The 25,962-nt window shown below is 32.0% G+C and overlaps 1 protein-coding gene across 1 annotated transcript; it reads left to right on the forward strand.

Annotated features, from left to right (window-relative positions):
- The first annotated feature begins 1,726 nt into the window (after positions 1–1,726).
- LOC125825235 (uncharacterized) lies at positions 1,727–13,716 on the forward strand. Its single transcript, XM_049504575.1, has 14 exons — positions 1,727–1,833; positions 2,173–2,291; positions 2,396–2,462; positions 2,574–2,684; positions 3,910–4,105; positions 6,039–6,124; positions 6,326–6,521; positions 6,733–6,844; positions 7,841–7,968; positions 8,101–8,307; positions 8,436–8,545; positions 9,434–9,563; positions 11,564–11,713; positions 13,358–13,716. Exons 2-14 carry the CDS (start codon positions 2,198–2,200, stop codon positions 13,577–13,579), a joined length of 1,809 nt encoding a protein of 602 aa, XP_049360532.1. The 5' UTR covers positions 1,727–1,833; positions 2,173–2,197; the 3' UTR covers positions 13,580–13,716.
- Positions 13,717–25,962: the final 12,246 nt, after the last annotated feature.

Genomic DNA, 25,962 nt, shown 5'->3' on the forward strand with positions numbered 1-25,962 from the left:
TATACAAATTGTTGACCTCTCTCGCTCACCTCTCTCCTTCCTCTCTCAATCTCGCTCGCCTCTCTCATCTCTCTCCCAATCTCATTCGCCTCTTCTTCCCTCTCCCAATCTCTCTCGTCAAATATATAAATACATATGTATATCAATTGTATAATGTATATATACAATTATCTAACCGATATACATATACAATTCACCTCTCTCCCGCTCTCTGTCTTTTCTCGCTCGCTTCTCTTCTCCCTCTCCCAATCTCGATCACCACTCTCCTCCCTATAACATGTAGTTACAAATCGTAATTAAAAAACTATAGCTATGGAGTATAATTAAACTGTTTTTGAGTGGCTATATGCGAAAGATCATTTTTTTTTATGGGAAAAGAGTTTGATATACCCCTTCAATTTTGTCATTTAGAACTTATATATCTCTCGTTACAAAAGTGGAACACATATACCTTATCGTTATAAAACTTGTCACATATACCATACCGTTACAAAAGTGGAAAAAATAATTTTATGTTATTTGTTTAAGGGGAATTTTCGCAAATAGCCACTACAATAAACTTAATTATGCTCCATAGCTATAATTTGCATATTTACGGGCCGTAGCTACAGTTTATGCTGTCTCGTTTGTATAATTCGCGGGTTTGTATAATTTGCGGGTTCATTTGTATAATTGAGTTGTTTTTTGTATATACTCGAAATAACGAATTTATACAAACACAAATATCTGAACTTTAAACAATTATACAAATTATATGATACACAAAAGTTATACAAATTATATTATACAAATTTCGAATTATACAAACATGCGAATCATACAAATTCAAAACCCCAGCCCACGTAATTATCACTGAATGTTGGTCGCGAGTGGTAATTAACTAAAACTATAACTATAATGCATAATTAACTAGTATATGTTTGTTTAACCACGTAATTTTTCCTTTTTTTTTTAATTGTTAATGTTTTAAAAAATCACGTATTTGATCTTTTTCACACATACCTTAATTTTTGACTTCTCTGATTATTATCATTTGAGTTTTTATTCTTATTTTATTTTTCTTTAATTATTTAGTGTAAAAACAAGAGAAATAAAAAGAAAGAAGTGTGAATGAAAGCAGATTAAAAAGTAAGAAAAACTTAAAATTATTTTTTTACGGCTATATTATAATTTAGTTATTATATTTGTAAAAAAGATATTTGAGGCATCTATAATACATTCTACAAGAAAATAAGTGAAAAGAATAAATTTGACCATCAAAATAATAAATTCAAATTGGTTGATGAATACAAATAGTAAAAAAAAAAATGTGCGAGAAGGATCAAATACAACCCTACATGAATTGTTTTATTTTTTTAATAAAAAATAATTTTAAATTAATATTTTTCATTTCAATTAGAGAAAAATGTATTTATGAGCAATTTGTTTAACAATATAATATATACGAAGCCATTTCATAACAAAGATATATCACCTCTAAACAACAAATCGAAGGGTATACAAGGTTTTTTTTTAAAATTTAATAATCTCGCAAAGTTCAATGAAGTTTACTACTACTATATTTTATACTAATATTTATTTTTTAAAAAATTGATAAAATATTAATTTATTGTTAATTTTCTTTTTTGGTAAAAATCAATTTATGAAACACAAACATTTAATTTTTTTTAAGAAGCTTGTCAAAAAAAAGAAGAAGCTGTACTATTTTTTTTGAGAGTTCATTTATTATCTACTTCTATTAATTTAACGCCATTTTCTGCTGTCGTCTTCTTTGTTCTTCCGTCTGTGCACAAAAAAGGGCGAGAATCAAAGGCCATCCTCAACATCACCCAGGTATTGATTCTGCCATTGCTGAGATTATAGTTAGGGTTTTCCTAAATCTTCCATTTTGCTTGAATTGTCTGTTCTTCATAACAATCTCTTAACCACAGATCTGAAAACTTTGACCATCTGATTCCTTCATATCTGAATTTATTTGAGCAACTTCACAAATAGTGCTTATCGTTATTGTTAGTTTCATTTCGCACGAATTTGTTGTTTCTAGGTTGTGTTCCCTGGAAGAAACAGAAAATAAGTCAAATGAGAAAGTGAAAACATCTGTGTTAAGGGATATGACGATTAAGTAGTTAAAAGTAAGCATCTTTTTAACCAAAAAAAATGAACTTGAATCAGAAAACGCTCGGCCATTAGCTCGAAAATGGGGAAGCAGAAGGAAAGTACTGCTATGGAAATTGAGGATCAGAGTTCTATTCCTTCTGATCAGATCAGTAACCTTAAGTTCTCCGTCAATGGTACTCTCTCTCTCTCTCCCTCCTCAAAGGCTTATCCGCTGGTTCCTTTTTCCAATTGCATTGAAAATTGTGGATATTTCACTGAATTTAGGTACATTTTGTAGTGTTACAGCTTTTAAAATCTGCTCAAATGCAGCATGGATTGAGATTCGGTGATTATGCTCGTTACAGGTGCTATTCCGATGCATCCATGTTCCTCAAGACAATTAAATAAGTGATTTAGGTGTGATTTGTTTTTGAGTGATTTTGGTGTTAAAGGTGTAAGAAATTTGGAATTTACAGGAGGTATTGTACGGCTCGATTAAGGAGATTGTATAAATCGCTCAAGTTCACTCACGGACGTTTGAAGTACACTAAGCGTTCAATTTCCGTAACTACGGTCACTGAAGTGAGGTGTGTGTATTTGTATTTTGTTTGACATGTTTTGTATGGCTAGTATTTGCTTGGTTTATAATTTAAGTAATAGATTAGTTGAAAATTTAGGGGTTCTTTTTTTGATTCTTTTGGTTTCTAATTTTGAGTAATATGGTTATGTGTTTGAAGATTGTATTTACTTATTACAACAACAAAAATTACCCATCATTCTCAAACTAATTAGGGTCAATTATATGAATTCTCTACATTTTGTTCAGTCCAAAATTCACTCTTTTCTTTTTTAGATTATTGTGACCAGTGGCAAAGGCAAGATTTTCATTAAGGGGGTTCAAAATACGAAGAATTAACACACGAAGAAGTCGAAGGGGGTTCAACATCTATAATAATAATAATAATATTAATAATTTTAACCATGTATAAATAGTGTTGTTTTCTGCTGAAGGGTTCAAATAAACCCCTGGACCCTTATTAGCTCCGCCTCTGATGGCGACGTCCGGGCCAGCTTGTGCGTCACTAAAATATTTCACCGCATACTTGCTAGCTCCCACTAGTAGAGTTACTTGTTAACTTTATCCACCCGGGTTTAGGCAATTGAAAAGAAATCACCTTGTGTTTCTCTATGGAGATTTCAATCCTAGTCTCTGTTAACTTTATCCACCCGGGTTTAGGCAATTGAAAAGAAATCACCTAGTGTTTCTCTATGGAGATTTCAATCCTAGTCTCACATGTTTTTCATCCCACTTCATTGACCTCTAGACTACACTTATTACTAAAATGATACATATCTAACCGTACTAAAAAAGGGATCAATTGAAACGTAGGCATTGCCTAGTGAAGGTTTGTCAGACTCAGAGAAGGGAAAAAAGAGAGGGAGTAGAAGAGTTTCTGCTGTATTGGATTATTTTATTCAACAATTGTATGTTTGCAAGTCTAAAGTTCTAATTTGTGAAATTGTTTGATGTTGATCAAGCTATCATGACGCCCTTTTTGGAGCGGTTGGGTGCATTTCTTGAATTAATTTCTACAAAGTTGACATGTTAAAGATCTAGTTCCTTGAAGAAGTATAAAGAGAGGAGTGTTATACTTCTTTTTGTAGTGTGATCTATACTTTCTGCGGATATTGTAGTCTATTGAGTTATGAACAATCTACTCTGCCTAATATGAGTCATATTTTCTTTCTTATCTCTTGAATGTACAAAGTTGATTAATGCTTAACAATCTCAATGATTTATGCTTGTTGTAGGTTTCTTCACTTGGTTCTCTATACAGCTGAAAGAGCTTGGAGTCATGCTATGGAAAAGAAAACATTGCCTGATGGACCAAATGCACGCCAAAGAAGTTATCTGATTGGTCGGTTGAGAAAGGCGGTTAAATGGGCTAGTCTTTTCCAGGAATTATGTTCCATCAAGGGAGATTCGAGAACATCTTTAGAAGCGGAGGTATGCTTTTCTTGTGTCATGATTCTCATATACATGGCAATGTGTTTGCTCATGAGAGCATTTGATTTTAGTCATTAGCCTAAACCTTCGTTCATTTCGACCCCTGAGGTGCTGCCAGAGGTGTTGAGTTGTTGATCTTCTCAAAATGCTTTTTCCTTGCTATACTTGAAGTCTCTTTGTTCATTTTTCTTTTGATTAGGATGATCTTTCTGAAATACATGAAGTCAGGGAAACGAAACTCATGCCACTAATGGATAAAAGTGTAGTGGTGGCAGGAAAGTCATTGGGTCCTTCAGAATAACCATGTTATAGATTTTGGTTGATTTGCTTGATTAACATGTTAATATCTGATGACTTCAAATTATTATGAAAGAAACAGATTCTTCTGTGACTTATTTCTCTATTTACCTTTCAAACTTCGCTTTTGTCTGTGCTAAAACTGAATTTACTTCACTCGCAAGGGTGACCGATTTGGTTGAGCAGGGGATCTCCCAAATGGGGGCATCAGGTTCGAAACCCCCTGCATTCTTTCTTGGTCTAGCTCGTCGCACGGGGTCTGCCTAGCGCGGTTTTCCTCTCGTGTTGTTTTTGCCTATATGGATTTCTTTGCTTCTATTCTGTTTTATTCTTAGTTAAGTAGTCAGTGATTCCGATAAATTGTAGATCGTTTGAGACAATTTTTCTCTTTGTGGTTTTAGTTTTACCTTGTGGTGCACCTATAAGCGGATAAAACCCAAACAAATAATATTACTATGAAGATTCATCACAGTATAACTATTTTTCAAATACTGACCGCACTTACCACAATCATCTTTAATTTCTTAATGGAACTGGCTTTGAAGCTTACATCGTGGAGTTGTCTTGTACTTGCTAATGACTTCATAAATTGAGTAAGTTCCTAAGTGTTAGTATCCTTGTCTAGGTAGTAGCTTGTACTCTTGGAAGGATAAAACAAACTGACCCTAGTGACTTACTTGGATAGAAAGGATAAAAGCGAAGAAAAGAGCTTCATTTGGATGACAATTAGGGGGTCAAACTTGCTGCTGAAATTCTGAGGAAAAGAATGATACCTATATTAACTGGTGTTATATGTGTAAATGTTCGAGAGAAAACTTGGTCCACTTGTAGCTACATTGAAAGGTTGTTAGTCAATTGTGGTGTACACGGGACAGTAGTGAATCTGTTCGACTATAGTCATTAATGTTGGCTATGGTCAAGGATGTGATATTTAGCTACTCTCACAGAAGATGAAAAAATGTAGATCCTTTTCTATGATTCCGGTTATAAAAAACGGTTTTAAAGTTGCCTATTTCCATTAATTTATCTGCCCTTTTTTTTTGGTAAAGACCATTAATCTATCTGCCCTTTTGTGTGGCTAATCATTTACCTGACCCGGTATATCAACTTTGTTTCCTTAATGAGAACTTTAGTACAATGTAAAATCTGTTTTAAGTTTATATAATTGGTAGTGCCTTTCACCTTGCCTTTTGGCACCTTGCCTGTATATGTTGGTGGTAGAACAGAGAATCAAATGTAAAGAATCATATCATGTTGTTGATTCTCTACTTTCTAATGTACTACTTTTATGTGGGAGATTTTTGTATGATTAGTAAAATTATTTACCTTGTGAAAAAATCAGAGAATCAAACTTAGCAGATCTGCAAATTGTTGACATAGTTTTTTTCTTGTGGAGATTTTACATAAACAATAGTTAATTAATCTGAATCTCTGAACACCCCAATCACTCCATTCCTTTTCTAATCACATCCTTTTACCATTGTCATTATTTTTTTTCATTGCTCTTGTGTAGACGTGGTGTTTCATTTTGTGTTTGAATGCTTAAAGCGAGTCAATATAGTTTTTAATTATTGACACAAATCTTCTAGAGTTTGCTTTTGTAGTGTGATTCAGCAATCTTGTTCCTAATCTGCAGGCTTATGCTGCATACATGAAAGGGAGTTTATTGTTTGAAAAAGATCAAAATTGGGACGTTGCTCTAAAGTGTTTCAAAAGTGCCAGGTACTGTAGTCTTTATGGAGATGTATACTTGTCTATGGCTGACAGTATAATGGCCAGAATGTCTAGTTTGTTTCCAAATAATATCCACGGAGGAAGTTGTAGAATAATCTCTTCATTCTGCTCGCCATATCTGCTTCTTTTATTTGAATATACTATTGTTTCAACAAGGTCCTGAATTCTCGCTATCTCTTATTTGGATAGGGCTGTGTATGAGGAACTTGGAAAATATGGAGATCTAGAGAACCAAGTATTGTGCCGTGAGCGAGTTGAGGAACTAGAACCTAGTATCAGATATTGCTTACACAAGATTGGTGAGTCTAACTTACAAACTTCTGAACTCGTTTCCATCGGTGAAATTGAAGGGCCTGCACTGGACCTTTTCAAAGCGAAGTTGGAGGTGAGCTGTCATTTCTAAGTGTATTTACAATTTACCCCGATAAAATAAAAGTGTGTATGGCTTACAGGCACTATTTTTTTGTACGATAGTGCTTCCATTATACTCTGGGTGCTGTCTTTCTCAATTTTTTTTTTTTTTTTTTTAAAAAAAAGTGAGTATGGAGGATGATTTGCTCCTAATTGATCTATCACTTTCTTTTCTTTGTTAACAGGCTGCTATGGCAGAGGCAAGATCTCAGCAGGCTGCATCTATGACAGAATTTCATTGGCTTGGAAATAGATTTCCAATTTCAAATGCAAAGATACGGGTGTCCATCCTGAAAGGTATGTTTACTTTGATGCAAAAGGTAGCACTTTGAAAAACGCATCAATAGTCAACTTACTGGAGGTTCCAACATTAGGATTTTTTTGTCTCTTGAGTTTGGAATTGTTCCAGTCGACTATTTTGAACCAAATTTTGTTCCTTTAACCTAGTTTTAGATTTTGGTCTACATACTTGTGTTCTTTATTCAACAGAGCATTTCTAGGGAGTTCCTTGATATTTTCCTCTTAGCTTTTGGATGTCTGTACTTGAAATTGAAATCCTTGTAGGCTGCAGAGCACTCTCTATGACCCTTGTGAGTTGTCTTCTAATGTTAATGATGTTAACAGTTGCAGATTTGCATGTCTAGTCCCAGCGACAGTGATGAGGAATATAACAGAGTATAAAATATGTAACAAGATGAGGCAAACCAAAAATTGTAAGGAATTGTCCACTAGGAATGCCATGTTATACAATGCAACAAGTCTGTTATCTTACAAAGAATGAAGTACACAGATGCATGTATTATACCTAAAAAAGTTTGCATCAACATTGTTGCTTTTGCAAACTTGAGTGGGAAATGAGAATTTTCACCGGTTTTAACTTATGAGGCTCGTAATTTAGTTTTAAATTTCTCCTCATTTTCGCATCTCTAGTGAAATTCTCCATTTGTTCCATTTATGTGACACTTTTTCCTTATTAGTTTGTTCCAAAAAAAATGACATCTTTCTATACTTGGAAACAATTTGACTTTAAACTTCTCATTTTACCCTTAATGACATGCCTTTATAACCACAAAAATATCATTGCATTTATAAAACCACAAGATCTAAAAAAAAGTTCTTTCTTATACTTTGTTCATAGTCGAACACTAACACATAAATTGAAATGGAGGGAGTAACTTTTAACCACTTTGTGTTTTGGTCAACTAATTGCATATTTGCATATCTTCCTTTAAAACATCATGCTGGTTTTAGCTTTATTTCAAGCTTATATTATACACTGTACCATTTAATCAGCCCAGGAACTGGAGAAAGATATCCATGGTTCAGCTGCTGATTCTCTAACAGCAGAGAAGAAACTTGTGTTATATGACAAAATATTTGCAGCATATCACGAAGCCAGGAGCTGCATCCGGAATGACCTGGTGAGTGACTACTCCTTATATTACATTATAGTAGCTGGCTCTTGGAAATTTCAAGTTGATCTTGATATATATTGCATAAATCAAATTAAAGTCCTGAATTGGTTCATCTTGTACACATGGTTTTTCTTCTAGGTTACGGCTGCTAATTCAGAAAATGTGAAGGATGAGTTAAGTGGACTGGATAAAGCCGTTGGTGCAATTTTAGGGCAGCGAACCATTGAGAGGAACCAGTTGCTAGTTAAAATAGCTAAAAGCAAGCTCAACAAGGTTCGTGATGATAAAAATGAAAAGGTCACGAAGCCAGAGGAGCTTGTTCGGCTGTATGATCTACTGTTACAGGTAAAATTATCGAGTGTTATTTTCTTATTACATTCTTAATCAGTGTATTTTAGATCAGAATTGGCAATATGACAAGGCTCACTCATATGGCTATTGGACTGCACTGTTAACTGCTTTCTCTGGTGCAGAATACTGCTGATCTTTCTGATCTAGTTAGTTCTGGAAGAGATAGAAAAGTGGAAGAAGTTGCCTTAGCTGAAGAGTGTGAGCTGAGAAGTATGGCTTTCCGAGCAGAAAGGTTCGGCTTTTATTACTTCATTAAGTGAAATGTTTTTTTTGAGCCAAGGGTCTATCGGATACAGTCTCTCTACCTCTCAAGGTAGAGGTAAGGTTTGTGTACACACTACCCTTCCCACTTGTGAGACTATACTGAGTATGTTGTTGTTGTTGTTGTATTTTTTCTTTTATCATGTGATAGTTGAAAAAGTTTCTGGTGAGAAGAGGAGAGTGAAAGACTATCTGCATATGGTTTTAGCATTTCTTGTGGCCGTCTAAAACTAATATTATTGGTGAATTTATGAGAAGGAGATCTGGAACTTTTAGTGTCCTAGATAAGGAAGTTGTACCATTTCAATGTACAAAATGCTTAAGAGGTAATCAATGAAATTTTGGGTCAGTGATACTATGTAAGATTGTACTTTGCCTGTTTGGAGTAATTTGAAATTGTGGTTCCTGTGCTAGTATCTATTTAAACTATAATAAAATGTTCATTATCTTAGATAACGGACATCATTGGATTAATCTATTTGCCTCCTGCTAGTTACTTCACGACTTAGACTGAGTTTCATTCCGCACTAATATCTTCATGTGCAAAATTTTGTTCAATTTGATGTGGTAGACCTGTAGTTTGGTGCGCTAATTTCAACTTCTGGCTAAGACATTAGGAGTCCTACCGATTCTCTTATTTTAAGCCTGTTCTGAAAAATAATTTTGCTTTTGCACTGTGATGAGGTCTTGTTTATAAGTCCTCTTGCCCCTCCTCCTTCTCTTCCCCCATGAAGCACTAGTCATCTTAGATCTTACTTGGTTTCTGGGGTTGTAGCTTCCCGTATCTGTAACGTTGTCCTAGGATGAATATTTTCTTGTTTGAAATCTATTCAAAGCTTTGATTTCAATTTTCCTCCAGGTGCTTCTACTTAGCAAAGTCCTACAGTTCGGCGGGAAAGAGGACAGAAGCTTATGCCTTGTACTCTCGAGCTCGTTCTTTAGCTGATGCAGCTCTTACGAAACTGCAGTCCGCGAATGCTGCTGATCAGGTAAGCATTTAATCAGTCAAACTACCTGCTTTTATTATATTAAAAATTGATTGTGCATGTTCTCTAAATGTTCATTGATAGAGTTTCCTAGCTGCTTCTTAAAGGAGAAACTAGTACGAAGATGCCCGTGCTAGATGCAGGCCCAACTCCAAAAGAGTTCTACTCCGAAATGTTCAAATTTGTATCTTTATGTATTCATAATTTTCCCAACTTCCTCAGAACTTTAAATCTTATCTTAAGATCTTTCTTTTAACTTAATAGTAATACTACAGTTACTACAATATTAAACTTCAGTTGATTACATTTTTCCCGAAGGAAAAATGTGATGGAAACTTCTATGGTTTTAAATCTAGTAATGTATCTTTATACACTTAAATATTTACACTTGTTTTTTATATGTTACTAAAAAAATAAAATATAATAGTGTTTGCAACAAATTTTAAAGTGACAAAAAATAAATTGCAATCACAAATAAATTATGAAGAAACATAATTTTATTGATAAACAATGTGGGTACAATTCTATTCCTCCCTTTGATTTTTTTCTTCGAATTTTCTTCGTGATTGAGGACCATTACTAGCGTATTTCTATAATGTAGGATGATGTAGACCTCTTGGAGATTTATTTGATCTCCATGAAAGGATTTTGTGGATCTTCTTGAAGTATTTGGTTGTCAAGAAGAGTTCGGCCACATCTTATCTTTGTGAATATTCCATAACTTTATAGAATTTTCGAGATGCATCTCCAAGGGAATATATTACCCTTTATATAGGCATGAACTAGGGTTTAGGGTAGAGGGGGCATCTGCGCATCTTATGTGCACATGCCCAAACCATCCTACCCGCGCTTCCCTCATCTAATCTTCTCTCTTCTAGTATGTCCATATGTCCATCTCAACATCCTCATATCGCAACTTGCATCTTCTGAACATGAGAGCTATTAACTACCCAACACTCTGCCCTATATATCATAGTCGGTCTAACCACCACAATGCCATGAAATTGGATTTTATGGCTTTAAGCATCCATGTTGACCTTCAACTGGTAACTCTCCTTAATATATAAGTACTCCCTCCTTCCCATTTTATGTGACACTGTTTGACTTTGCACGGTGTTTAAGAAATAAAAGAAGACTTTTGAAACTTGTGGTCTAAAACAATTCTTGGATATTTGTGTGGTTGTAAATCATTTCATTAAGGGTAAAAGGAGAATTTAAAAGTTAACTTGTTTCCAATTATAGTAAGGTGACATTCTTTTTGGGACGGACTAAAAAGGAAAGGGTGCCACATAAAATGGGGCGGAGGGAGTAATTAAGTAAGATACGGAGGTTACTCAACATGGACAAAGCACAAGTGCCTAATTTGAGAATCAGAAACAAGTATATCAACATACAGCGGCAAAATCAATGAGGACATACAAAACACAAAATATACATGGCATCCCCATACATATCTATAGCAAATTACAAGTAAATCACAAAGAATCACTACAGTTGTGAGCACACCTGCTGAAAATGCGGAAGGCAAAGCAACACGGAAGGCAACTATGGAAATAAAAAATGGAGCTTACCACTCTTCCATCGGCTCTCTTGTCCGGGGGGGGGGGGGGAGCAAGGAAATGCTTCAATCAGCAGTCATGGCAGATTTCCACTCACAAGGAAGATTTCAACAGATGGGAATGAAGAGGAACATCAATTGTTGAACTCTTCTCAGCAATCAACAGGAGACAGAAGGACTACTTTCCTTTTTTTGTTTGGGGCCGGGTCTTTGGGCCTGTTATTTGTATTTTTTGTTATTTTGGACATGGGTCTTTGACCTATGTCAGTTAAATAAAATGGTCCACAGACCAAATTTCAATTAAAAAAAAAAAAAAAAAGTTCTGATGCATAATTATAGCAGTCTTATATTTTCTACTTATGTCACTTCAATCAGTAATATGAGTGTGAATGCTTTTTCTTCTCCATTTCTCCTTTTGTCATTGTTTTCTCTCCATCTGTAACAGGTCATGATCAAGGAACTGAGAACACTGTATAACGAGAGCAGATCTAACAGCTGTGCTGAGCATGCCAAAGGAATTATGGAGGAGGAAAAGGCTCCAGAAAATCTCTCGAAAAAGATATCTAATATCTCATTGAATGGAACTGATAAGAAGGTATGATTTGGCCTTCCATATGTCTGATATACTTTTGCAGTCATTCCCATTAGCTAATTTGTTGTTGTATTCACCTTCTCTTTGATGTTCTTGGTGCAAATGGAACCGGGGTGGGGGTGGGGCGGGTTGAGCTTAACCCGCAAATTTTTTAATCCGCCCCTCCCCGCCCTGCATAACAACGTTTTTCATTTTCAACCCGCCTCACCCCGCCCCGCATTACTTTTTTAATATTTTTTTTTCTAGTTAAGTTTGATACTAAAAATAAAATTCATAACAATAAATTCTTTTTTTCATTAAGTTGTATTAATTTAATAGGATAGTGACTTAAAAGATTTATTTTCAAGGGTCAATTGAAAAACATGTAAGAAATTATATTATTTTTTATTAAACCATTTTCATATACTATCTCGAATATTTTAGTAGATTTATAGAAATTATCTTAATAAATAATGTTCTATCACTTTTATAACTTTTATAACATGTAAAAAGTTAAAATTAAATTTGAACTCACATAAAATCACATATAATAGCAACCCGCCCCGCCCCGCATTAATTTAAAAAAAACCCATTTCAACCCTCCCCACATCCCACCCGCCCCTCCCCATATAGCCTTAAACCCACCCCGCCTTGCATCCGCCCTGCTCCATTGCCATCCCTAGAAACTAGGAAGAAACCCATGGAGATTTTCTGTATTGTTAAACTACTTCCAACCAACTTCTTCTATGATCTTTTCTGATTGGGTTTGATGACATTGAAGAAAGGAAGTTTGGATTTCTTATGAAGAATTAATATTGACTGAATGAATCGTGAGAGTTGAAAAAAAAAGTTTGAACGAAGAGGTTTGAGTTCTTGGTAATTCAAAATGTAGTTAACATTAGATGAACCTCTTGCTTATCTTAGCAGAAGCATTAATAGTTCTCCTTGTGTCCTTCAGAGGATACTGCATTTTGTGTGCTTGATTCCTCAATTGATAGGCATATTGTGAAATGAAGTTGTAAATTCCATTGTTTTTCAAGTGTTTGTGCTGGAAAAGGTTTCAACTCAATGAAATGATAACGCAGTTAGGGAATTTCTTCTGGTGTTATAATTCTGCTTGTGTTCCCAAAAAAGGTCAAACATGAACAAGTAAGCATGGTGTTTCTTCATTGATAGTTCTCACTGAGCACTTCAGCATTGTGTTTGACACAAATCCCCCCTCCTCTCCTCCACCCCCATAGTAGAAGTTTCAGTTACACAGTTCATTTCAGTTTTTTATCCATTTAGTACTACGTAGATGCTCCCGACTGTTAGACGTGTTTTCTGGTAGTTCTAAATAAGCTAGCACAACCTTTCCCATTCTCTTCTAGTTTTAGTTTGGTACACATTAGGGTCACCTGAATGTTTGAACTACCAAGTATGACGAATAATTCTGCGATATTTGATATGTGGTAGAAACTTAAAGTTTTCATGCTACTTAGCTTTCATTTAATTCCATGACAGTTGATTGCCTATCTGTTTTGTATTCCAAGAACTCCGGGGTTTCTATTAGGCATTTCATTTTGTATTCGTCCATTTCTAGTTTGTCTAGTTTCTGCTTCCATTTCCATTTGTGTTCTTCTGATCCCCCGACGTGTGTAATCCATGTTTTATACTTCTTTCTTTCAGATGGAGAAACTTCTCATGGAAAAATTGGATACATACGAATCAGCTGTTGGTGAAGCCAACATGAAGGTTGTTCCTCGAATTGAAACATTTCCACCTGCCTTCCAACCAGTTCCTCGTAATCCCATCGTATTGGACCTGGCCTATAACCTTATTGAGTTCCCATCACTGGACTCTCGTATGAAGAAAGATAAGAAAGGTTTCATTAGTAGGTTTTGGGGCTGAGCTTCTTTTTTTTCATTGGTCATTGATTTTTCAGTTGCACCATAGAGTTGAGGCAATTTTATCAAATTTTTAAGCTGCAAAATTCTTCAACATGACTTCAGAAATTTTTTCTATATCTGAGAAGTCAGAGAAAAATTCATTTTATATGCACGGTGTTTTTTCTGAAATTCTAATTTTGGAACAGAGGGCCTTCATTTGGTTGCATCTAATAGTTTGCTTGAATTTATTTTAGAAGTGAATTGTACTACCAAGTTGCATCTCTTTCTATTTCAAATAATAAGAAAATAAACAAAGTTTGTTTTGGAATAAAGGGCTCAGAGAATTTATTTATTTTTAATTGAAAAAGAGATTTATTTTTTCGAATGAAGAACAAATCTACATGTATACATACTCTAGAGTCAAATTAAACGTTTGAAAGGTGTTGGAGGAAACTACATTATTCCTTGTTCAAAATTATTACATGACAAAATGTTATCAGGCTATTCAAAATATAACATACAAACAAGAAGTTAAAAGGGTTTTTAATATTCTGCCGAAGGAAATTGGAATGAACTCTTTGCCTCTACCTGACTCCGGCCACGATTACTCCCTCGTTCGAATGTACAACATGACAAGAATCTTTTTTTCTAGTTTCATCGGCAAACATGTTATCATACTCGAAATTTCAATAATCAACTACCCTAAGTTTGATAGAGAAAGGAAGCACAAAAATTATTCATGTACTTTTAGTCAAAAACTTCAAGAATTGCCAAAAATCATTTATCAATCGAAAACATGATGTTAGTGAATTTTCACTGTATAATAAGAAGTTTTCTATATAGAATAAAAAATATTAAATGTTTAGTTGTCAATTGAGATTGATCAAGATTTTTCTTTGTATTCAAAGTGTGATGAAGTTAGCATTTGGTATTCTATAAAATTTATGTATCAACACTTATAATTAAAGTTTTCGACGTAGAAAGTTTTCCGTTTTGAAAGAACTTAATTTTCAAGGAGATTTAACACGGCTCTTAGAGAACAAATTTGTATACATTCATTTAGTTAGTTAATTTATTGAATCTATATTAAATTTTAATTAGTAGAGCAACATATCTACGATATTTCGAATTTAAATAATTTAATATCTTTTTGTAACATTAAGAAATGAAAAGAATGATTTTTGAATAATTTTTGCTATAATAGTCAAATCATATTATTTAACTGTCAAATATTGTTATAGGTGTAAAACAACCAATCGTTATAAAATTCAAAAAAGTGTTGAAACAAACAAGATTGTTACAGTGAAGTCTGACTATTGTAGTTTGGTTATTTAGGGATATTTTAGTTTGTGATGGCTAATTTTTTTGTTACAAGTGTTGTCTTGTTTATGTTAAGGAATTCATTTATAAGGTAGCGTTATTGAATATTAAGAGAATAGAGGCAAAACTATTGAAAACAGTTCTTAAGGTGTTACAAAGGACAATTATAAACTTATTTTGAGTTTGACCTCAAGCTTAGTGAAAAGTTTTGAAATAGTCATGTACAGAGGTAGGTCATAGTTGTTACTCTCTTGAATAAATATTTTTTTCACATAAAATACTTATGGAAATGAAAAGAGCTTTTTGGCATTGAATGGAAAATGACCATTAATAAAATGAAAAGAGCTTTTTGGTATTGACTGGAAAATGACCATTAATTATATTACAACAACAATATAAATATTAAATGAAAAATACATAAATATTAATTCATTAGAGACAAAAAAGAAAGAAAAAAAAAAGAGCTTTTTGGTATTGAATGGAAAATGACCATTAATTATATTACAACAACAATATAAATATTAAATGAATAATACATAAATATTAATTCATTAGATACAAAAATAAATAAAATAAAAAGAGCTTTTTGGTATTGAATGAAAAATGACCATTAATAAAATGAAAAGAGCTTTTTGGTATTGAATGGAAAATGACCATTAATTATATTACAACAACAATATATCTTAGCCTTTTGGTATTGAATGAAAAATGACCATTAATTATATTACAACAACAATATATCTAGTTAAAGGTCAAAGAAGAGTTAAATGTGTATATATTTAGTCAAAGATAGAAGTGTAGAATGTACGCAAATCATTATTCGTATTACAATAACAATACATCTAGTCAAAGGTCAAAAAAGAATTAAATGTCTATTTATCTAATAAAAAATAGGAGCGTAAAATATACGCAAGATTTGACTATATATATCCCGTCATAGGTAGAAGTAAGGGTGTACATGACCAGGTTGGTTCGGGTTTTTCAAATATCAAACCAAACCATTTGTGCAAAAATTTTAAATTTATAAACCAAACCAAACTAATAAAATTCGGATTTTTTTGAATTTTTCGACCTCGGGTTGGTTCGAGTTTTTCAAATACCAAACCAAACCATTGTGTTGAATTTTTAAATTTATAAATCAAACCAAACTAATAAACCTCAGATTTTTTTCAGATTTTTGGATTTCTTTGGTAAAGTTTGCATACAAACATATAATTAACTTGTGCTCCACATATTTCTTTAGTCCAACCAAAATACAATTATCTAAGGCGTTTCTTAAAAAAATAACACAAAATATGAGATTAGTACTGATGACACAAAAATGTTCAATAAAAAATAATAATAAAATCATCATATAAAATAAATATTGCAAAGTTATAATGAAAATGATCATAATTTAAAAGTACTAAATCATGCTAAAATAGGTTTAATAAGTATTAGTTACATTACTAAATATTTAAGGAAAATTAAAATTAGATTATGTATTTTAATTGTCTAAACCAATGTAAAACTAAAGAACAAATATTCAATATTATTGTCATTCTCAGTGTTGAATTGATTTTCTTTTTACATTAGTATTAATTTGATTTTGATTTAAGTTTTATTATAATTATCAACATCTATGAACTATAATCTTTATTGGACCATTCCAAATTCTAAGTTTTAAACTTGAAATAATATATTAAAAGATAAAAACTATGAAATAGTATAAGAAATATTTTAAAATTATATCAAAGTAAATATTTTTATGTATAAAATGAAATTTTAAAATTACATATATAATGTCGGGTTGGTTTTTTTTAGTTAAAACCAAATCAATCCAAATATAGTCGAATTTTTTTTCCCAATACCAAACCAAGTCAAACCAAACCACTAGTTGAGTCTTTTTTCTGGGTTGACTCAATTTGCGGTTTGGTTCGATTTTCGGTTCGATTTTGTACACCCCTAGGTAGAAGTGTAGAATGTACACAAAAAGAGTACTATGTGTGAAATTATTAGAAACTCAATACACATAGTAGTCTTAAAAAAAAAGGAACAAAATTTCCCTCATTCTTCCTCGAAATTCATTTTCTAGGCTTCATTGTTAGTACAATAAAAATACCCTAATAGTGCCAATTCCTCCTTCCTGCCTTCCTGGACTCCACTCCATTTCCCCCATGATTATAGGTAAATCTGTAACTAATCTATTGATATTCTTTATTATTTTGATGTATGAGGGCAATATATATATATATATATATATATATATAATATTATTTGCTCAATTTTGTCCTAAAGTTTGCCCTTTTTGTTCTTCTCAATTTGATTTTCATGCTATTTCTTTTCTATAAACTGTTTTTGTGAATTCTAACATCAGTTTTAAGTTCCTCTTTTAGTCTATTCAGGAACACCCTAAGAGACAATGATCTGGCTAGTTTGTGATCCTTGACAAATGTTTTGCAAATTCTTGATGATATACCTGTATAGAACCTATTTGCTTTTCTTAAAAGTATAAAATCATTTTTTACATTCTTCTAAATAGTTAAAGGCTAGATTGCTTATTCTTGATTAAGGTTGAAGACTTGAAGAGTCCAAAAAGTGCCTTAGGATTAAAACACTAATAAAAGTTATTCAAAATTTACTTTACTATTTTTTTTAAAACATTACTTTTTCTTTTCGATTAGCGTTATGCTATAGTTACATAGGTTTCTTAGGATTTTCGAATTTTAATACTAGTAAAATTGTTGATTTGATGTTTTAAATCTAGAAAATGAAACAACTTATGTTTATTTATTTTATTACTTAAAATAAAAAGATTTTAGTAATAACAAACTGGTGCTATTGAAAATATCCATTATTTTTCTTTGTAGGTTGAGCTCTAAAATGTCATGTTCGACAAACTTTCGAGTTCAAATGATTCTTCAGTATCACTATCATCTTCATCGAAAATCTAAGAAACATAACAAAAAGTCGACTCTCAGATTTTGAGGATCCCAAAAAATACGATAAATAACCAATAACTAAGGAGAAAAAGAGTTAAAACACTACAAACCTGCATTCAAGATATTCCAAATATAGGAAACTTCGTATCAAGCAAAGAGCATATGAGTGCTTATATGATTCCACCAACAAAATATCGGGCAGGTAAAAGCGTTTGACACTGTTAGGATTAAAGGGAAGCCATGTTGGTGCTTCATATTCTTCTTCAGAGTGAAGAAGGATATGAAGCACCCACAAAGCTTCCCTTTAATCCTGATAGTGTCAAATAATTTTGCCTACCTGACATTTTGTTGGTGGAATCAGATAAGTGTTCATGTGTTCTTTGCTTGATAAGAAGCTTCCCATATTTGAAATATTTCGATATGAAGGTTTGTAGTGCTTTAACTTTTTTCCTTATAGGGGTCATTTGTCGTACTTTTTTGGTTTCTCAATAATTTGAGAGTTGACTTCGTGTTATCTTTCTTAGGTTTTCGATGAAGATGGTATATAGTGATACTGAAGAATCACTTGAACTTGAAAGTTTGTCGGACATGACATTTGATCACCTCGAGGAAGTTAAGCTAGAAAATTTTATAGGAAGAATGTCTGAGATGCAGTTTATCAAGCTTTTGTTAGCCAACTCCCCGGTGTTGGAGAGAATTCTAATAGATCGACAGTTTCTTGATCAAGAACTTCTTGACACAAGATTAGAATTTTTCACTGAGATCTCAATTTTTTTTGTGTGCATCACCTAAAGCAATAATTGTCTACATAGATTTAAGCTGATCTCAATCTTTTGCTTAGAAGTTTAAACTCAAAAAGGAGAAAAAGATGTTGATGTAGTATTATAACCCTCTATTCTGCCGTAACATCTAATTCATAACATGATCATTGCTTGTATGGATGTTTTGATTAGTTTGTTGTCACTGCATGTTTATAAATGATGCATATATATATATATATATATATATATATATATATATATGTTTGTTGTCTAACAAATGATCGATGTATATTTACTCTTTTCGTTAACAAGTGTATATTTTTTGAATTAAAAAAAGTAATCTTAAATTGTTTTTATTGAGTTTTTAAAAATACCACACAACCCAAAAGAAATCATCTTGCCCATTTCTTAACTTTTCCCGCCCACTCAACTATAAAAACCAATTCTTTTTTCATTTGGGTTAGTTCTGGTAATAATTCAGACATGAATCAGAAATAACTGATAATTCAGAAGTGTTTTAATAAATAGTTGGTGGTAGTTCAAATAAAAAAAGTAAACAACAATAGTTTTGATAAGAAACTCTATAAAATATGATATTTTAAATTTATATTTGACTATTATTAATTTAAATAGACGATAATGCTCCAACGTACAAATCATTTCTTGATGTCAATAAATGAAAAGAATAATGACAATAAAGATTAAATATTATAATATGTTAAAATGGATCACTATTTTTATTATTTTACTTTTACCTCTAATTATTTAATATTTATTTAATATTCCTACGTAGATAATATTTATTTTAGGACAGTCAAAATAATAATAATAATTATTGTTTGAATTCATGAAATATAACAAAATAATTGTGTCCTCTTACTTTTATCATTTTATTGTGTGTTAATGCTATTTTTGAGAGTAGAATTTAACATTATTCTATATGGAGAGAAAATCACTAGTAGATTCTGAAGCCAGTTCAATGTCCAACAAAATGTGCTTCGTTTTTTTTCTTCCAAAGATTAGACGTATAATTATAAATTGGTATCTTGACGTTTGAAATTTTTTCTAACGGTCGCTCTTTCTTCAAGGAGAAGAAGCGGACGTAGACTTCGAGGGTTAGGGGATAAATTTGGTCGAGAATTTCATTACCTAAGTACGCCACTATAGCCACTAAAAGGGTCATATCTTGTTGAAGAGCAAATGAAAGAAGCGAGACCTTGCGGAGTAGGTACGGAAGGGGAGGCCTCTTCAGAGGTAGTTAAAACCCTTTATTGCAGGGAGGCAAGATAGAATTATTAGGATTACTCAAAAATCATTTCTCCATTTGACAGAAAAAAGCAACATTTTAAGAAACGTCAACGTATCAGGTTACCGTGATCAGAAATCTTTTAGCTTTACTAACTAATTTTAGTCCTTGAGTACTCTTTCTCAGTTGGTTCTATTTTAAAATTGATTTTGCTTGATTACATAATTTTTTTTCTGGTATTAACTTATCTGCACATATTTGAATACACAATTATGAGTGTCACTTAGATATCTATTGATTTTTAAAACTGTTAGATATCCTAATGCTTATTTTTATTGCAGACTGATCAAGAAAAATATGTTAACATGTACAAGGCTTACTGCCTTAATTAAAATTGACAAAATTATCACAGTTAATAAAGTAAAATTTGTCAATGGGAATCCAATTGGAGAGTGTTCTCTTTATGGGGAAAGAGATTTGACATTTACGTAGATTGGACTGCAAATGTAGTTAAATTTGAGGCTTTGGTCACATAAAAATTTTTCAGACAATTTATATTTTGTGTTTGAATACATAGAGCACAGTCAAGTTTGTCAAATCGTAGGTATTTCTTCTATTTAATTATTGTTTTAGCATTTTTAGGGGTTTCATTATTTATAACACGAGTTGACTGCAATTTGATTGAAAAAATAATCATTTTATAAGAAAAATACACATTATATTATGTATATATGTTACAGAGTCGTTTCAATGACGAGTCTTTTATATTTTGTAATGTATGTTGATGATGTCTCTTTAATTTGACTCTCCTAAAGCTAAATATATGTTTCCATATTGACACGGGCTATTACCATCTAAGTAGATAAGAAACATAGTTGGAAATGCCGCTGAAATTTTGTAAGCATTTTCTCCTCATGAAGATGTGAACATATCTCTGGTGCCCGTAAGTTTTAAGCTCTTGGTTCTAATAAGTGACTCATTTTATTCTCTTTTTTTTTTAAAATAAAAATAAAAATTCAATTCTTTATAACCTCAAACTAGTTGAGTACTTTATCTACAAAGTCATCAAATCTATTTAATTGATTTTCATTTAAATTTGTTGATCTGAATTTTTTTTTAAAAAAATAATCAAAATTGTAAAAAACAAAAAGAATATTCATTTAGATCATTTAATAATTTGACTCACAAAAAATATAATATTGACCATTTTTATTTTATCCCTTTTCCTCCTGAAAATTTAATAAAAAGACAATGACTAGTCGTCTTCTAATGATTCAATCTCACAAAAACAACAGGTTTCAAATTGTTTGGCGAAACATAGTCTCTAGCAGTTTTTTTTGGCTAGCGCTCATAGGGTCATTGCTTTCTGTCAAGATTTTTTTCATATTTAAAATTTGAACTCGATACTTTTAATTATAAATAAGCAGCCCCATCCGTTGTACTTGATGGGCAGTCCTTACCATTCAATTTTGATGTTGATAATTATTCTTTGATTTAAAATCTTTTCCTTAATCCTCAGTATTTCTTTCTTACCCACTAAGATCCTTCACCAATATTACTATTATTTTTACCAAAATGAAATCGTATAGCAATTATGTGGATCTTCAATTAATTGCTTAATTATCAAATGTTCAGCTTTCCTTTTACGTGATCAATCAAATCTTGCAAAACTCATATCATCATTTAATTTTTAATATGGTACGTGGGGGTTATGTGAACATTTAATAATTCAAATATGATTTTTCCAAAATAATGATAGTTTAGAGTGATATCAATCTATTTACTCAAGAATTTATTACTAATTGATCGGATCTTTTTTCTAAAATTATAGATATGTGAAATCCGTGATCCAATAAATTTGATAAATCTATCGGTGTATTCTGTAAAATGTTAATTTTCTATATTTGATGAGCTAAAATTTTTGCAACATATTTCCTCTAGAAAATAAGTTTTTCTTCTTCTTTTGAAATGAGGAAATGATTTCTATAATAAATATCATAACTTGATATCAATTAAAAGTTGGATTACAAGTATGTAGCGTAAGATAACCTTGCATATTAATCGTTTGTTGATATTTTAAGGAACTAAGTTTTACAAGATAGTTATGTACACTTACTTTACATAATAACAAAATGTGATACATTGTATAGAAAGTTAGTTGAGATGCAGATTGAGTTGTTTTGATCTTTGATCAAAAGATTAAGACCTGATACATATGAGAGAAGAAGAAAAAATATTATTCATAAATTACAAGATTGGAAAAAGAATCAAATCACAGTTGCTTGATATAGGAGGTATGTACATACATGAAAGCAAGTGTACAATTACTTCAATATAATGACTTAAGAACCAAGTGCAAGGCTGATAAGGCTAGGTAGATAGCTATTGTTTCCGAGGTCGGCCAAAGCAGAGACAAATTCATAAACACAAATACAAGTAAAGTTGTGGAGTTATTCTTTAAGTGCACAAAGAAAACACAAGCACAAATCTTCTTGTGGTTCATCTAGGAAAATGACCGCAGACTGGCACTACTTTGACTTGAAGTTCCTTCATCATTCAGCTCTTTATTGGTAAACTAAGAAGTGATTGATTGTACAGAGAACTATCTCCAAACTACCTCCAATGCATCGATTAATAAATGAAAAGGACAAACGTAGTTGTTTTACACAATTCAAGTAGCTTATATATCATAATACTCTGAAAAACTATATGAGCTCTAAGGCAGTATATTGATCACAATAATCAAACTACTTTCACGGCTAGTAATATAAGTAAATGCAACAAACTATCAACCACAACTACACAAAGGCAAAGATATATATATATAAATATGGTCCCAGCAAAATCTATAAAATGGAAGATTTTTTGTACTATAATGGAATAGTCTAGTTTTGTGACTTCAATTGTGGCTTAAGATTTATAGTCTTTTTCATAGTTTTGTGCTCTTTTAACCGAAGACCTTTTGAGGAATAGATTATAATGCCCAAAGTAAAGACACCCTGCACATACCGAGAATCACTTCAAATGATACATTCATGAGTTCAAAAAAAAAAACTTACATTGAATCGCTGTTGAACTATGTCTTGAAAGTGTCAAACACTTTAGCCTATTTTACCTCTTCTCAAATCTAACTCGAACAACGGAAAAAAATGGTGTGGGACATCCCAAGAGCTTAGAATCAATAGGTTTAAAGGAATGATATTGCTACTTATACGCAAGTACACCAATGATAGGCTTATTGTATTGATTAGACTAACTAATAGTGTATATGCAATCACTTACGGTGCTGACTTGTTTTTATTAAAAATCAACGGCAACATCGAAGACAAATTTGAGGCGAAACAGAGAAGCAAAGAGCATCTCAAATTTCTGAATTCAACAAAGACGCAATTCTTATAGTCCAACCGGTAACCCTACAGATCTAAAACAGAAGAATCGAATTGGGTCTTGATTTTCATTAAAAATTATAAAAGATGTAGAGAAATTTCAAAACCACAACCCAAAAATATAACCAAAAAGCAGAAAAAGATAACAAAAAACTGCACATTTCTTAATAACACAATATAATCATTTACCTATACAACCACAACACATGTAGAAAAACCAGACATAAAAACTTGATTTTTTTGCTTTGCAAAATAAAGAAGAAGAGAGATAGAGCATCAACTCTCATAGAATGTCCTAAATACACATCAGTTTGGCAGCATTGCTACGTGTCTCTTCCAAAGCAGTATTAAGACACGTATGCAGCCTTTAGTGATGAGTTTGGTAGTGTAAATGACCAAAAGACCCTTATTCTTTTAAAGATGGCAAAAATTAGTCATCTTGTTGTCTCTTCTATATAAGTAAGTAAAAGTAAAGTATAATAAAAAGAAATAATTTAAATTAATTTGATGTTTTTCTTAATAAATTATTTATTAGGAGTTTATTTAAAAAAAATTATTTTATTAATTATACTTTAAACATATAAATATGACTATTAATAATCTTATATAGTTATTTAATGATATATATATACTATTAAAAAATAATTTGTTTTGAATATAAAAGCTAAATAATAAAATTTTATTAAATTATTTAACTATATTAAATTTAAACAATTTAATATGTAGAGAATAAAAATGGAAATATATAGAAACTCAATAAAGTTATCATTGTATAAGTGTCAATTGTAAAATTAAATGGACCCCACTATACTCAATGATAGAAGGCATAATATGCAATTTAGTAGAAAAGTGTAGGGTTTTTTCTAAAGATGTTAAGAAGGTCCAAATAATAAGGCTAGTAGTACAATTTTTTCTATGCAATACTTATCACTTTGAGAAGTTGGAATGACAAAAAATATCCCCACTTGCCAATTGAATGACCAATAAGCAGCCTTTGAAACTCTCTCTTCTAATATATATATATATATAAATATATTTATATATTTTGGAAAAATGACAGCGTAAAGTAACAACTAGTATGAAAAGCTGGTCGCCTTTGGAAGCCTTCGCCGGTAACCAAAGCGTATCGTTCCTGCAATCACTTTGGTACTTTGTTATAACTTTTTTTTAATATATATATATATATATATATATATATATATATATATATATATATATCAATTTTTAATTAGTAGGGCAACTTATCTGTGATATTTCAAATTTAAATAATTTAATATCTTTTTGTAACATTAAGAAATGAAAAAAAAATGTTTTTTCAATAATTTTTTCTATAATAGTCAAATCATATTATTTAACTGTCAAATATTGTTGTAGATGTAAAACAACCAATCGTTATAAAATTCAAAAAAGTGTTGAAACAAACAAGGTCATTTTTTTACATCTATCGGGGGTGTCATGACCCAGACCGTCGTGATTAGCACCCACACTAACCCTCCGGAGGGAGAACCACTACTACAACTCAAACCAAGCAACTAAATCAAAACTAAAGCATTTAAGTTACGGAAGCAATTTAAATAGCTAAGACTGAAGTTCCCATAAACTTCCAAAAGATCTAACAACTAAACAATGCGGAAAATATACCTAGAACCTGAAAGTCAATGTACCAAAACATCTAGTAATGAACCAAAAGTTTAAACAAGAAAGGTTACAACCCCAACTAATGAACTAATAACTAACTAGAAAAATCTAAGTCCGAAATGTAGACATAGACAGAAAGAGAACTCATGGCTGCCCTGAAGAACTGGCTCACCCTTGAATTCGAATAACGATCACTGATCTTCTAAGTGAGGTCTGTCAATAGCCGCTTGAAGATGCCTTGTACTTAACAAAGAAAGAGCAAGTGCAATATCAGTACAACCACAATGTACTGGTAGGATCACACAGCTATCCCACTAAGTGTAACATACATAAATCAATACAACAATATAATCACATGCATATATCGAACATACACAATACTATCACATGCTCAACAATATACATTTATACCAAGTCATTAGTTCTCTCATGGAACCCAAACTCAAACAGTTAGTATATCGGAACGTGGTACCCGATCCAATATTTATGCCAGAACATGGCAACCGATCCCACAATGATGCTAAAACGTGGCAACCAATCCAAGTTAGTGTGTCGGAACGCAACATCCGATCCATTCAACAAGCCACATTCACAATCACAAGTACATTCTCATAATCATACAATCAAGTCATGATTCAATGGCATTCGTCGATCATATATCCTTATTTACAACAAGTGTGATCAATAATGCAACTTTCACATACATACATGTATTATAATGAAACAAGACAAATATACATCACACAATCATAGAATCACAGCCATCACCTACCTCGAAACAAGCTTGAAACCCTAAGAAACTTGATCCTTCCCTTCTGGATTCGTTCCGCTTGTTTTTGGTCTACAAATAATCAATATAATACGGGAATCAATAAACAATCACTAATTACCTTAATTACAAACAATTCTATGAACCCTAGATCAAACCCATGATTCCAAGTATCCAAATTAGGGTTGTTTCCACCATAGATTATAGATCAAAATCCTCCCCCATTGATATTTACTCATTAGATTACGTTCTACGGATCGAAAAACAGATTTGGTTAAAATCTTACATTTAGCCTCAAGAATAGTGGAAAATCGTCAAGAAAAGACTTGGGTTCGTTCCTTAGCTCTCAAATTTGAAAATTACA

This window comes from Solanum verrucosum, unplaced genomic scaffold (genome assembly GCF_900185275.1).
Source record: "Solanum verrucosum unplaced genomic scaffold, falcon-dt-bn FXZP01000113.1, whole genome shotgun sequence".
NCBI lineage: Eukaryota > Viridiplantae > Streptophyta > Magnoliopsida > Solanales > Solanaceae > Solanum > Solanum verrucosum.

What these genes read in the sequence shown, in the direction of transcription:
- LOC125825235 (XM_049504575.1), top strand. Translation starts at nt 2,198, where the DNA reads ATGGGGAAGCAGAAGGAAAGTACTGCTATGGAAATTGAGGATCAGAGT. An exon ending in CCTTAAGTTCTCCGTCAATG is followed by an intron (nt 2,292 to 2,395) that starts GTACTCTCTCTC and finishes TACATTTTGTAG; the next exon opens with TGTTACAGCTTTTAAAATCT. An exon ending in CCGCGAATGCTGCTGATCAG is followed by an intron (nt 9,564 to 11,563) that starts GTAAGCATTTAA and finishes CATCTGTAACAG; the next exon opens with GTCATGATCAAGGAACTGAG.